The sequence below is a fragment of the Nematolebias whitei genome, chromosome 2 (assembly GCF_014905685.2).
Source record: "Nematolebias whitei isolate Nwh7 chromosome 2, NemWhi1, whole genome shotgun sequence".
Classification (NCBI taxonomy): domain Eukaryota; kingdom Metazoa; phylum Chordata; class Actinopteri; order Cyprinodontiformes; family Rivulidae; genus Nematolebias; species Nematolebias whitei.
Window position 1 is genome coordinate 51188682 of NC_056499.1, and position 15005 is coordinate 51203686.

The following is a 15005-nucleotide window of genomic DNA, read 5'->3' on the forward strand; positions in this document are numbered from 1 at the left end:
TTTTTTTTTTTTTTTTTTTTTAGCCTTTATTTATCCAGGTTAGTCTCTAATCTATATAATTGGATTTATGATAACAGGCTTTCTACTTTTTGGAATTGGCAGGTATGTGGGATATTGACAAATTAGGAAGACGTCGGCAGACGTTTTGGCAATGGTGAGGATGCCTGCCTTATATGAAGGATTGAACCATGCTTTGAGAGCTCAGACTCAGATGCTTTGCAAGCGAAACCATAGCTGGACGTGATTTCTGAGAATTGCAGACCACTTGCGGCTCCTAGAACTCGCTGTCATGAAGGAATCAACCTTTGAGAAGGCTACAAGAATGGACTGGCGGAATGACCACAAATCTGTCTGTTTGGATTCGCCATTGAGTGTACCAGCAGAAACTATGAAGGCAGACAGGAAATCAGTAGAGTCGGTCTATCCCAAAACAATTGTTGTTTATCTGAAACTGGCATCCTCGCTTGGCCTTGGATAGGCCCACTTATCTCATATTGCTCCTGGAGGATATGTAAATCATGAAGTTCTGCTCTGCAACCATTCAGATGACCTGATTGAACATTGTTGGGATTTTTTCCTTGGATTACTGAGAATGAACTTTGATAAATTGCTCCTCTGAATTGAAAGGAGTCAATTGAGGTGGTTTGGGCATCTGATTACTATGCTTCTCTTTAGAGGTTTTACAGGCATATCCCACTAGTAGGAGGCACCAGGGAAGACTCAGAATATGCTGGAGGGATTGTGTCTTTTCTGTCCTGGGAATGCCTCGGCATCCCCCAGGACAAGCTGTGTTGCTGAGGAGAGGGACGGTTTCTCCTTCTCCCTAGGTTTCTCTCCTGAACCTGTTGCCTCTGCGACCCAACTACAGATCAGCAGTAGATGATGAAGATACACACATGAAGACAGACAGACAGACAGAGAGCTCATAAAGATACAGTAATAACTAAGTGAATCAACTTAAATCTACATATGAAAAAATCTCAAGTACACTTTTTAGTTAAGAAAATGGATGTTTGACCCAGAGTTTAGGAGGTAGGTGCCAAAATGTGTAGACCTTTATATTAGTGCCACCTATGGATTTGAATGTCCTTCTGGTATCAACAGTGTCTGTCCACCTGCCCACCTGGCTGTTTTCCTGAATCAATTAAAGAGGAAACCAGACACCATCAATACTCACAATCTTTGTAAACCGTCTTGATCTCTGTCAGTTCTTCATTATTTCTCGAGCAGACGAGCTCGATGAGAGTTTCCTCGTCAGTTCCTAGTCCCTGAAAAACAAACAGACAGCTTAGTCAGGTTTTATACATTATTCTGATAAAATATTCAACCAGAAATCTCAGTGGGATTAGCCTGGTCAAATAAAGGTTAACAAACAAATGTTTTCTTAAACTGGAAATAATTAGTCTGTTTTTTGCTGGCAGGACCCTGATGAATGCTTTTCTATCCTGTTAAAGGTCCAGATTGTCAGGTCATTCTGAACTGAACACCACGTTGTTCATCGTGAATTTAATTTGATAAACATTTATATAGCAGAATGTTAAAGAAACATGGCCCAGTCAAGGGGATGGTGTGCTCTGCTTTTTGGTAACAGGATATCACACAATTTAGACAAAATATGCAAAAAAGGGAGAAAAATAACAGAGGTCAGGGGAAATTTGGTGAAAAAGAGAAGAAACGGTTACGTACTGTAACCCCAGATTCTATGAGTATAGGCGTAGCCCTTTAAGAGCTGTCGCTGGTGGGTTTTATCTCGTCACACAAAGCGTCGCACTGAAAAATTTAGTCCACGCCCACTTGTCATGTGGGCCCCACCCGGTCCGTATAAATTATGGTGAGAGCGGGTAATCGGCTCCCAAATAGCTTTTTCTTCAGCCATTCAGGAGTCAGTGAGGCCCAGAGTAAAAGGGTTATGCCTATACTCATAGAATCTGGGGTTACAGTACATAACCAACATTCTATTTTGTATAGGCTTTGCCCTTTAAGGCTGTTGCTTGTGGGTTAAGGGCAAAGCAGGATGTGGTCTTCACCTCACGGGGTCCATTCGAACACCGTATGAAGCGCCCGCTTGCACCAAAAAACATTTTATCCCTCAGCCCTCCATGTGCGTAAATACACGCTGCGTAATTACACGCACCATGTACAGGCGTGCGCTGTGTAATTTACGCATTCCGTGTACATGGGCACCCGGAGAGAAAAGTTCTCGACGGGAAAAAGAGGAGAGGCTGAAACAACAGTAAACAGGTTCAAAGTAAATGAACTGATTAGTAATCAAATGTACTGATATGTAACAGTATTCATGAACTAATTAGTGACATTAGAACAAAAACTACCACTCACAAACGTGTGACTGAGAACAAATATCTCACACTGTAATTGCATGCAGTCAGATGTGAATTTAAAACGAAGTTCCATGAAAAACAATGAAATTCATTCTGTTAAGACACCGAGGACAGAATGCGTCATGGAGCAAGCCGCCACATCATGCAGATAGAAGCGAATAAATGAGCTAAACATCTCTATAATGCACAAACAAATGTTGAGTCTGACTCAGTGTGGCTGAGCGTGCTGCGTAACACGCCGACGCAAGCACAGGGCAGAGAAGATGAAAAGATGCTTCTGATTTGTGGGGAGGAGGCAGAGAACCCTCCATGGTCATCATTCTCAATTTAAATGAGCTTGTGATGTTTTAGTCATAAACGCTGTGTTAGGTCTCAGATCAGCTGAAACTCCCACCAGCTTGAAAACCTGAGGAATGACGGAGCAGTAGAGAGAGCAGATAGATCACTCACTCTCTTTGCAGATGTCAAAGCCAACAGCAGGGATGTTTTAAATGACAAGAATTTGCTCAGAAAAACTGTTCTGTCACCAGCGCTTTCATGACAGGAAGAGATGGCTGCAGCATACGTTTTAATTGTGCTGAACGCCAGAGTTCTGTCCATCGGCTGCTGCAGAAAGGAAGGCATGCCACCTAATGGACGTGAGATGGCCCCTACACCTTTTCCCATACACCAGCGTTGGAAAAACTGTCCACTTTGATGTGTACAGTGCTGTGGCGGAGGCAGCGTGCGGATCCTGGATTGTGCGCACTACTTCTTGAGAGAGACCCATCTTCTCTAAGTGGCTCCGCTCAACGGCCAGACCCAAAGATGCTGGCCTATTTCTGGGTGGCTCCTGATCGCTCCTCCTGCCTGGAGGAGAGCATCGTCCCTCCACGGCAGTTTCCACGGACGACCCGATAACAGACGTCACAGGATTGGAAACCACGGGGCGCTCACGCACTCGGGGGCTATCAGAATGGCAGACAGTTCTTCCTCCTGAACTCGGCTCAGAATCCGTGATATTAGAGGGACTGGGAGAAAAGCGTAAAGGAGCATTTTGGGCCATGGGCTGTGGGCAAACGCGTCCACTCCTAAAGGAAGACCATCCTGTGGGTTCAGTGAGAACCATAGTTGGCACTGGGCATTCTCTTGTGTGGCAAATACATCCACTTCTGCCCTGCCAAATTTCTTCCAGATCTGAGAAATCAGCTCGGGATGGAGACTCTAGTCCCCGTGGCGTGGACCGCCCCATGACATTATGTCCACTCCCCTGTTCAGAACGCTGGGGATGTACACTGCTCTGATAGAGAGCAAGTTTTCATGTGCCCAACTCGGCAGCTGTCTCACATTGTGTAACATTTGAGCTGAGCGCACGCCCCCCTGCCGGTTTATGTAAGCTGCAGTCACCTTGTTATCTGTGTGGATCAGAACATGTTGGTTATGCAGCAAGGGAGTGAAATGTTGAATCACATTCAAAACCGTGCGACATTCCAAAACATTTATGTGAGCTGATGTGTGAGCTGGCCACAGCGCCCCCACCGCTCGTGACAGGCACGTTCCTCCCCAACCTGACAGAGACGCATCTGTGAAAACGGAGACGTGTGATGTAGGTCTACTGACGGGGACCCCCCTCCGACAGCGTGAGAGGATTTCCCCATTGTTTCAGGCCAGTTCCCATGGAGGGGGGCACAGAAATCCTCCGTCTCTTCTGCCTTACCTGGTCTATGTGCAGACGAGTGAACCATGTCTGGAGATGTCTCATGTGAAGTAAGCCCAGCGGGACCACCGCGTGAGCTGATGACATTGTTCCTAACAGTTTCATGATGGAGACAGCTGTCAATACTCTGCCGGGTTTTATGTGGCGGAGCTGGTTTTTTAGAGTTTTGGCTTTCGTTTGTGATAAACAGACCCTCATAGTGACAGAGTTTAGCTCCACTCCCAGATAAACGATCATCTGGGCCGGGAGAATCGAGCTCTTCTCCCAGTTTATGGCGAAGCCAAGATTTAACAGGTGTGATGTCAGCGCTTTGGTTTGCGCCGCTGCTTCCTGCCTGGATCGGGTTAGCAACAGCAGATTGTCCAAGTAAAACAGAATTCTCATCCCTGTTCTGTGTACCAGCTGCAGAGCCGTCTCCACACATTTTGAAAACGTGCGTGGTGCGAGGGAGTAACCGAACGGGAGCCTGTTGTATTGGCACTGAGTCCCTTGGAAGGAGAAGCGCAGGAACTTTCTGTGCTTTGGAATGATTGGAATGTGAAAATAAGCATCTTTGAGATCGATGGAGGTAAACCAGTCGTTCTGGTGAATGTTGTTCAACAGCTGTCTGGTTGTCAACATGTGAAACTGTCTCTCCAAAATCGACTTGTTGAAAATGGATAAATCTAAGATGGGTCTCATCCCACTGGTCCGTTTCGGAACCAGGAAGTAACGTGAGTAAAACCCTGTGTTTTCCTCTCCGTTAGGAACCCTGGAAATTACATTTTTTTTACCAGTAGCTCCTGAACTTCTGCATGAAGGGATGAGATCTGTTCTGACGATGACAGAACCATCTTCATAATACCTCTGAAAGGGTGGGAGTTGAGCTACGAACTGTAGCGTGTAACCCTTGCTGATAAGACGATTCATCCAGCTGTTCAGGGAGCACGCTCGCTGCCACTCTGTGTCACACTATGGAAGCGGGCATGCGTTTTTGTGTTGTGTCATGTCTTTTACGGACGCCAGCCAAGTCAAAGCCTCTGTGCCGCTGCCGGACTGCGGGCTCACATCAGAACTGATGTGAGCTGACATGTGCTGAGGGGAGGCGAGCGCATCCTCAGCCATGCGGCGTCGCTTGGGTGGGGGCTGCCACCACTGCAGGGACACGCGTTTGTCTCCGTTGCGGTCAGAAGGGGCAGAACACACCCTGGGCTGAGAGCGAGATTTTCTCCTGGACTTGGTCTGCCGAAAAAAAATTCATTTTTGCTGCTGTGTCCAGCGGGCATTGGGTGTTTTCTCGAGGTGCGGTGACTTTTTAAAAACCTGTTTTGAGGATACCGGCTCGTTTTGTGTGGAGGATGTGTGCGGAGAAGCTGCTGTGAGATCATTCGAACTGACAGTCAGGCTGAAATCAGACACTTTATTCTCTGAATGATGTTTTTGTTTTATTTTAAAACTCGTGTCATCATTGCATACACTCACATCTTCCGCAAGGAGTCATTTCTTAAATCTTCTCCCCCATGAGCCCTGCGGCTGTTTGTTCCAGGGTGGCGCCTGTTGGCAGTCTCTGGGTAGACGCTGAGCTGCTGGTTGCCAGGATGAGAAGGGCTGTTCTCTGGCGGGAGGGAGCCGGTAGCGGGGCGGGAGGACGCTGCTGCAGCTGTGGAGCGTCTCTGGCCACGACGACCCCTCCAGCCGGCGGGGGGGCAGGAGGAGGAGTGCGGCTTCATCAGGTGACGCACAGTCTCTGACACCTCCTCCGACTTCTTCAGTTTTTCGAGCATGGCTTTGAAATTGGCTCCAAACAGCGCGTCCGTCGTGATGGGGCCCTCCAGTAGGTCTTTCTGCAGCTTCTCCGGCGGGAGGGGAAGTGTCGGAGCCAGGTGGACCGCTGGATCATTGTCATCCAGGTGGCGATGCGAGACAGGCAGACAGCAGAGGAGGCACACAGGTTGAACATGATGTCAGATGCCTTGCAGAGTGAGCCCTTTGTCTCCTCAGGCAGGTCTGTTTCCTCCAGCCTCCGAGATGCTGTACGCCAGCAGCGTAACGTTGTTGTTCGCTGCGGCCGCCTGGAAAGCACACTGGTGAGCTCGGTTGGAGAGCGATGTGACCGTCTGGTCATGCTTCCCCGGAGGCACAGGATGCTGGTCCAACCTGGACACTTTTGCTCTGAGAGTTTCCACTAGGCTTGGCTCCGGGGGGGTACCGAGGGGAAATTCCGCTCAGTAAACCCCTCCACTCTGGTGATGGGCGTGAAGGTGGAGACGGGCGCTCTCAATTTACCAGGTCCGGCCGCAGCCTTGTTCCAGTAGGACGTCACTGCTGTGAAGCGAGGCCAGATGGGGTAAGGGCGGCGGGCCGGGGTGGAGCCAAACCTTCCCGCGAGATCATCCAATCTGGGCATGGGGAGGAGAGGGACGGAAAGTCCCTTCGTGTCAGCCGCCTCCCAGATTATGTCGGGCAGCTCCGAGAGGAGGGCACCGACGGCTGGGAGCGGTGTGGTCACTGAAGCGGAAAGGCCCGGGAGGGGTGAGCATCTGCTCGGCCCCTCCCATTCCAAGACTACGCTCTCTGGGAGGGAATGAGCAGCGGAGCTGCTGCTGACGTCGCCTGTCCCGGAGGAACCATCTGATTCGCTCTGAGACCCGACGTCAAAAAAATTCAATGGCGTCGTCCAGCGAGCAGTCTCCCGCCACGGAAAGACACTCCTCAATCTTAGCCTTAAACAAGGCTGCTCGCCACTGCCTTTCCTCTGGGGGGAGGAGGTCACAGAGGCGGCAGGAGGAGGTAAGGTCGGCATGGCGGGGACCTAGGCATCCTTCGCAGGTGTTGTGCCGATCAACACTCAGCATGTAGCCAGTCTTGCATGACGGGCACAGGCGGATGGTGTTGGTGCTGGACATTGCGTTGTTGGAAGATTAGTGCTAGTTGCTTGCTGAAGAAAAATGGGAGCCGATTACCCGCTCTCAACGTAATTTATATGGACCGGGTGGGGCCCACATGACAGGTGGGCGTGGACTAAATTTTTTAGTGCGACGCTTTGCATGACGGGATAAAACCCACAAGCAACAGCCTTAAAGGGCGAAGCCTATACGAAATAGAACTCCAGTTTTGTTTGGATCAGACTTCACAGAACCATCATCAGAAATTAAACGAGTCACAGAAAGTTACATGATTAAACAGCTGTTTTCAGATCTGTTACAGTTTTAACACAATTAGTTTGTATCGTGAACATTAAAGATTTCACCATGTTTAACATATAACAGTTGATGACATCACACTAACTAAATGTTTCTAACTTTTTGAAGACAAACTCTTCTTCCTGTCACACTTCTTATTTGGTACAAAATACAAGTTCTACATCAAAACATAGGTATTTTTCTTCTTTTATGCAGTGTGTTTCACTGCTGTAGGACTGATGCCATCTTCAAGAAGGTTTGATTCCTCTTGATCGATCGAGGGTTTACTGTGGAAACCTGAACACTAATGTGGGCCAAGAATGTGGAAAATGTGTGTTTTTAAACAGTAACTGAGGGTTATCTAACGAGGTTAGGTCAGGTCCTCTTGACAGATTCTTTTTTGTGGAAACATTTCTTCTTTTACCCAAAATACTTATTCAGTCTGAGGAGCTGCAACAAACTCAGTCTTATAAACAGCACTTTCTCAAAGTGGATCAACCAGTTTGTTGCTGACATCCAGAACTAGCTGTTCACATGATAAAGAGGACCATCGGTCAAGTGACCGTTAGTGCCCTGATGGCTGTTTGCTATTCACAGGGGACTGAGTGATACTAGCAATAACAGCATTGTAAGAGGGGGACAGTTGAACCCGGAGGCCTCCACCCCTGTTTAATGATGGACGGTTTCTTTTCATAAAGATGGCCTCCTTTACTCCTCTCTCAAACCATCGTTCTTCTCTATCCAGGATGTGAACATCTTCATCCCTGAAAGAGTGACCACTGGCCTGGAGATGAGTGTAGACCGCAGAATCCTGGCCTGATGATGTTGATCTTCTGTGCTGGGCCATCCTTTTGGCCAGTGGCTGTTTAGTTTCCCCGATGTAAGACTGATCACAGCCCTCCTGACACTGAACAGCATACACAATATTACTCTGTTTGTGCCAGGGACTGGGTCTTTAGGATGAACCAGTCTTTGCTGTAATGTATTTTGGGGTTTGAAAGCCACTGGGACGTTGTGTTCAGAAAATAAACGTCTCAGTTTACAGAATGTCCACTGGTCTGGGTCTGGTGGATTATTGAGTATGCATCAGGACGTCTGAGAGTTACTTTTTAAACTGTGTTTCTGTTCAACTCTCATTAACTTGGCATTCATGGAGTGTTTTATCTAGGTTCTCTTTACACTTCTTACATAGTTCATAAATCAAAATGTGGCTTTTTTAAAACTTAGATTAATACATTCTGTTGAAGTTTTTGTAGCTTGGAGCCCTCCATGCTTCTGCAGAAACCTTCTAGTTTAGTTTGATTCTCCAGATCTGCATCGTGCCCTCACTGAGGCCCGACGAACACCAGCATGTCTGCAGGTTTGGGACACTGACCTTCATGGAGGCCTTGAGCTCCGAAGCATCGTACTGGGTGGTGCTCTTCATCAGACCCAACATGAGAGCCTCCAGAGGGCCGGAGAGCGCACCCTTCAGAGCCGTGATCAGATCCTGAAAACGTTCAAAGACTTTTAAACATCTCGATGAGCCAACTTTTACAAACAAACAGTTCATTTAACTCTTCAGTGTGTTTCTGCTGCAGGACAGACTCAGGTCTGCAGTTTAATCTGGATTACCCACTGAGAGGAGCTGAAGGGATGAAGTGTAATTCAGATAAAATTCAAATGATTCAAGCTTTTAATTCTTCATGTAAAATACTTTCCCTTCACTCATCTGAGTCATCGTTCACACTCCTGTGTTCCTGTTTCCTTCCATACGCTTTTATAAAAGTCAGCCTGCTTTAAGTTTTCATGTCAAACTGTTTTTCTCAGGAACCTTTGGTTTTTATAACTTTTATACTTTCTGAACTTTATAACTTTATTTTACGTTTTCCCATTGAAATACAGTCAGATCTCATCAATTCCTTTTATTTATTTCAGTTCTCTGCTTCAGCAAACTTGTTCTGTTTTTACCTATCTGTGTTCATTTTAACTTCTGTTTTGCTGATTTTCAACTTTAACAAATCAGTTGAACAGCTGGTTGATCCAGTGGGACTGTGTGCATTCAGACACAAAGATCAGAAGAGGTTAGACCTTGAATGACCTTGATCAAAAAGGGCACGGGTTGTGCTCGCTCCAGTGTTTAGTCCAAACCAGAGATACAACCAGATAATAAATATATATATATACATATATATATAGTAAATGGAATGTACTTATGTAGTGCCTTTCTATCTTATTTCAAGATACTCAAAGCACTTTACAACACAATCTGTGCCTCATTTACCCTTTCATACAGCACTCTACTAGATCTCTACAAAGCTAATTGAACAAATAATTCTAAAGAGACTAATAAGAGCTTTATCACATTCAAACACCGATGGGACACACATCGGAGTCTATAAGGGGTTCAGTGTCTTGCCCAGGAACACTTCGGCATGTGACTGCTGGTGGATTCGAACCCTCAACTCTCGCATTGGAGGACGACTGCTCTACCCACTCAGCCACTGCTGCCACACACGTATGTATGTATGTATGTATGTATGTATGTATGTATGTATGTATGTACTGTATGTATGTATGTAGGTAGATTTTAATATACATTTGAACCAGGGCAGCACGGTGGCGCAACTGGTAGAGCTGCTGCCTCTCAGCCAGCAGGTCCTTGGTTCAAACCCCGGTCCAGGGGCCTTTCTGGGTGGAGTTTGCATGTTCTCTCCATGCATGCGTGGGTTTTCTTCGGGTGCTCCGGTTTCCTCCCACAGACCAAAAACATGCATGTTAGGTTGATTGGTAACTCTAAATTGTCCCTAGGTGTGAGTGAGAGAGTGAATGTTTGTTTGTCTCGTTTGTCTCTATGTGGCCCTGTGATGGACTTGCGACCCGTCCAGGGTGTACCCCGCCCCTCGCACAGTGATTGCTGGACATGGGGACCAGCGACCTCCGTGACCCAAAATGGAATAAGCGAGTAAAGATAATGGATGGATAGATGGATGGATATTGGAACCACCATCCACATACCATTGAAACACACAATCATGCTGTCACATTGATCCTTCATCAAGGCACTAGAATAGAATAGAAACAGCCTTTATTGTCCCACAGTTCAAGTGTAACAGCAGCAACAGAGTAAAAAAACACATCTGAATATATTTTTAAAATAAATATTGTATTTGAATTAACAGTAGCGAGAAAATACCTAGAAGGTCAACTCAATTGGACAGTTTTTGGTCCAGGCTATGTACTGTAGGTGAAGGAAAGCAAATATAATTATAATACCAGAAACATTATAATCTTCTCTGACTTGTCTCTGAAATGTTAGTTTACTTAAAACTTCGTGGTTTGGTGATTAAATCATTTTTTTCAGCATGGATGTTTGTGAGACGTTTCAGTTCATCGAAAAGGAAACTTTTTTCTACCTTTTTAGAGATCCGTTCAAACTCGAATGCGATCTGTCTTCGCTGCTCGTAGCTGCGTCTGGTCAGAATATCAGTGATGGTCTGTTCATCAACTCCTGCAAACACAATGAAGACGTTAACCTCTGATGTCATCCAGATCCATTCATACCACCAGTCAGACGTCAGTCTAAGTGTTAGGGAGGTTCCATGAACATCTCACCTTTAGTTTTCATGGCTGTATCAATTCTGGCAGCATCTCTGGTCGGGTCAAAGTCTCGTACCGGCACCACTGTGGGATATTTGGGCTCCTCTTCCTGCAGAGGACACACACAGAGAGGCTCACTGAAAGGCTCACTCCCGTGACAACTGAGACCAAACTACAAGGACCAGAGAGACCAAACTACAGTGAACCTTGAGGCCAAAGGCGACATGGCGAGCTGTAAATATAAATGTTCAGATCTTCTGCTCTGAGTTTTAAAATGTTATCAGAAGATGTTTGATGTCTGGTCCATATAACCTGTGTTCTACACGGTAGTTTAATTTGTAGAACTACAGTTTATCATGTTCATTCAAACACCAACAAAACTGTTTTCACTGAGGTCAGGGTCTGGTCAGGGTACGAAGTTATGTACGTCAGGATGTTTTTAATCAGGGTATGAAAGTCTTTACATGAACAGTATGTGGAAAGTGTTACATGTTCCTTATTACCAGATGTTTTATGTCAAGGGTAGAGGTTCTGTGGTTGTTCCTTTATGCCTGATTATGATGATGAAGATTGTCAGTCATCCAGGACATGATAAATTCAAAAAACGTATAATACAAAAACAACTGGACTTTATTTCTAACAGAAGACGTTTCGCTCCTCATCCGAGGAGCTTTCTCAATTCAATGAGCAGTAAGTGAGAGATTCAGGTTATAAGGCTGAGTGAGATAAGATACCCACACATATGTAGATTTGACAAGTCACACCTCAACACCTTAACAGTAGGGGGTTTCTTAAGGTCTTTGTTACTATAATGTAACACCTCTGAGACCCCTCTGTTACCATCAAGTATGAAAACCGGCTGGGAATCTGTCTTAAAGTTGCATTATAGGTTTTTGAAAGTGGAAATCTGAGGCCTCCTCCTCTGTTAAGAGATGGCTTTTCCCTTTTTACATAAATTGTTTCCTTCACCCCCCTCTCAAACCATCTGTGTTCTCGGTCCAAAATGTGCACATTTTGGTCCTCAAAAGAGTGTCCCTTCTCTGTGAGGTGGAGGTGAACAGCTGAATCTTGTCGAGCTGGCTCTCCTGTGTTGAGCCATGCGTCTGTGAAGAGGCTGTTTAGTTTCCCCAATGTAGAGGTCTGGACAGTCCTCGCTGCGTTGGACCGCATACAGTACACCAGTCTGTTTGTGTATGGGTGTTTTGTCCTCAGGGTGGATCAGCCTTTGTCTGAGGTTGTTTTCACACCTGATAGTCCGGTGGACTCGGTTCGGTTGGGGACCAAAATTCATGACATTTTGAGTGTTTGCATTCACACTGTACTATGCAGTCGAGCCAACCTGTTGAACCAACCTATTCCTCCGCTCGCCTGTGGGGGCGCTGCACCAAGAACTACTGAAAGAAACAACACAAAAACTTCTCTGAAGACACTTATTCTTCTTCTGGAAATAAAAACAAAAACGGAGTGGCATCATGTTTTAGCAGTTTTTTAGCAGTCTGGGGGCCTTTCTGGATGGAGTTTGCATGTTCTCTCCGTGCATGCGTGGGTTTTTTTCCATGTACTCCGGTTTCCTCCCACAGACCAAAAACATGTATGTTAGACTGATTGGTTACTCTAAATTGTCTCTAGGTGTGAGAGAGTGAATGGTTGTTTGTCTTGTTTGTCTCCATGTGTCCCTGTGATGGACTGGAGACCTGTCCATGGTGTACCCCGCCCCTCACACAGTGATTGCTGGACATGGGCACCAGCAACCCCCGTGACCCAAAATGGAAGAAGCGGGTAAAAGATAATGGATGGATGTTCTGAGTCAGGGTCAGAAGTCTTCGTCTGAATGTCTTTGGTTAGGGTTTGCCTTGTTAAATAAAGATTAATAAATGGGGTTAGACTTTTTGTACATCTTTGTGCTGTTTGTCTTCCGTGAGTTCAGATTTTGCTCAAACAGAACAGAAATGTGAAATTTGTCTGATTCTACATTTTGTTTCAGACCCAAATGAAAAAAATTAGATTTACGGAGGAATCTAACTGTGATTCATTTTCTTCTGTCGTTTGGAGACGCGCCCTACAAACTGCTGCAGGTTAGACATATCTGTGTAGAGTTAAAGCTCAAAGTCTCAGTTTATCAGCTCTCTGGTTGTTCAGATGACAGTGAGTAGATAACACACATCTTTATGACAATAATAAAACTATGTTGAGCCTTTCAGAGTTTTATCATAAAGAAATGTGAACTGTTTGACTCTCAGCTGAGATCATCTCATTAAAGCACGCATCAGAAACAAAATGTTCAACGTAGTTTATTTTGTTTCATTTTTCTGCACTGGAACAAATTTTCATGTGCTGATTATTAAAGTCAATGGTATGAACTTGTGTTGATTGAAACATTCATAGTTAAAACCTTTATGCGTTTTATTTGCTTTACAGTCAAAATCAAACATTGTTGTGACACAGATCCAAGTGGGATCTTTAAAGTTGAGCTAAAAATAGCTGTCAAGAGAAAAAACTAGTTAATTTAATACCATGATGTGTATTTCAACTCAGTTTATTTAAATGTAGCCCATGAAAAGGATTTGGAATCTTAATACTGCAGGGTAATTTTTTAGGGGGCAATTTAATTTGGCTTTATTTAGCTGAAAATACAATTCTGAGGCAATTTTCATAAAGGTCCCACACTAAGAGTTGCTCCTAATGAAACTTTAGTTATAAAATTGGCCTATAAATGGCAGCTCTAAAAATAATAGTTCCAGTTCATACACAGTCCCCATGAAATGTGCTGTTTGTGTAATTCAAGTCATTTATTGTCTGTGAGAGAAGTTTGTCAAAAATCAAGGAATGTGTGAGTAAACGGAAACAACTGGATGGTATACAACAAAGTACTGCCACTGAACTCTTTGAGAGTTGCAAAGAATCACCTCAAGTTTATGACTTTCCAAAACATGGGGTATTCTGTGCAGTGCACTGATCAGACTTGGACAGAAGGGCCATACACCTGATGACTTCTGCATGGCCACACTGCCATGAAAGCATGCCAGACCATATTTACCTGTTACAACTGAGCCCCCACCCCCTCATGTGTAGCTTGAATAGTGCATAATCTGCACTGGGGGGATCATTTAGGGTCCCTCATAAAAAAAAAAAAATTATAAAAAAAAAAAACCTGCGCTAGGGAAAGGCTGTCTCAATGTGAATCTGTCCGGTGAGTGAGAAAACACCTGAAGTGGGATGGCCACAGACTTAAGATGTCCGTAAAATGAGTTTTAAAATAAAACGTCCAAATGAAGTCCTGCCCAGAATATAACTACCATTAAATATTAGTCTCTCTTTTTATTACTACGATGCAATGCCTGTCAGCTGAACAATGTTTAAATCACGTCTTCATGTCAAAATACTGATGGAACAACATCAGAACCGCCCAGGTGACCACCACCTGAACTTTACTATTAGTTACTACAATATAAACTTTACTATTATACCTGAAACTAAAATGACCCGAAGACTTCGTCTGAAACTGAATGTTGATCTGTGTGGGTGGGCCTCAGGAAGTTGGCTGTTGGGGACCATTTTCCTAAAAACTGCAACAAGGTTCCATGTCCCTGTCACGCTCAGCGGCCCCCGCTGCCCCCCCATCTGCCTAAGCCTCTGCTCCTCATATCACAGCCCCTGTTTTAAGATCATTCATGTTTTTTCCTGCCTCAGTTTCTGTTTATTTCATCCTGTTTGGTCCTGCACTACCTATCACCCATTTTCTGCTCCTGTCACTCTCTCTCAGCAATCTGCACTCATCTGCTGCACCCTGTCTCTGCAATCACCACTCACCTGCCACACCTGTTCAGTTCACTATTTAAGCTCCCTGTTTCTCTTCAGTCGGTGCCAGATAATTATAGGTTCTTCCCATAGATATCCAGCGTTCCCTCTTCATGTCACAGTATTCAACCATAGTTTTGCCCACGACCTCTCGTTCTCGCCTTTGCCCCCGTACTGGATTCCTCGCCTATATCTGACCATATTGACGACTGTTTTTGCTCCTTGACCACGATTTTTGGATTCTCCTTTTGGTTCTTCTGCCTGGCTGCATTCCTCTCTGGTTTTGACACTTGCCTGCCCCTGGATAAAGTTCTGCTGCCTAAACTCCTCAGCTTCACAGCTCGCCCATCCAGCCTCACTACTTGTTAGTGCTCACACTGCGCGATGCTGCTCTGTGCGCCCTTGCGCATGTTACTGGCTCCTGAGATTCGG

General features: G+C 45.3%; 1 protein-coding gene across 1 annotated transcript in view; it reads right to left on the minus strand.

The window, feature by feature from the left end:
- Positions 1–15005, minus strand: part of LOC119430289 (annexin A2-B) — a 42021-nt gene that overhangs the window by 17860 nt on the left and 9156 nt on the right. The window contains exons 2-5 of the mRNA XM_037697734.1: positions 10791–10884; positions 10592–10686; positions 8572–8685; positions 1178–1268 (exon numbers count right to left, since the gene is read on the minus strand). Of these exons, the coding sequence (XP_037553662.1) occupies positions 1178–1268; positions 8572–8685; positions 10592–10686; positions 10791–10884 (394 nt within the window). The remainder of the gene's footprint in view (positions 1–1177; positions 1269–8571; positions 8686–10591; positions 10687–10790; positions 10885–15005) is intronic.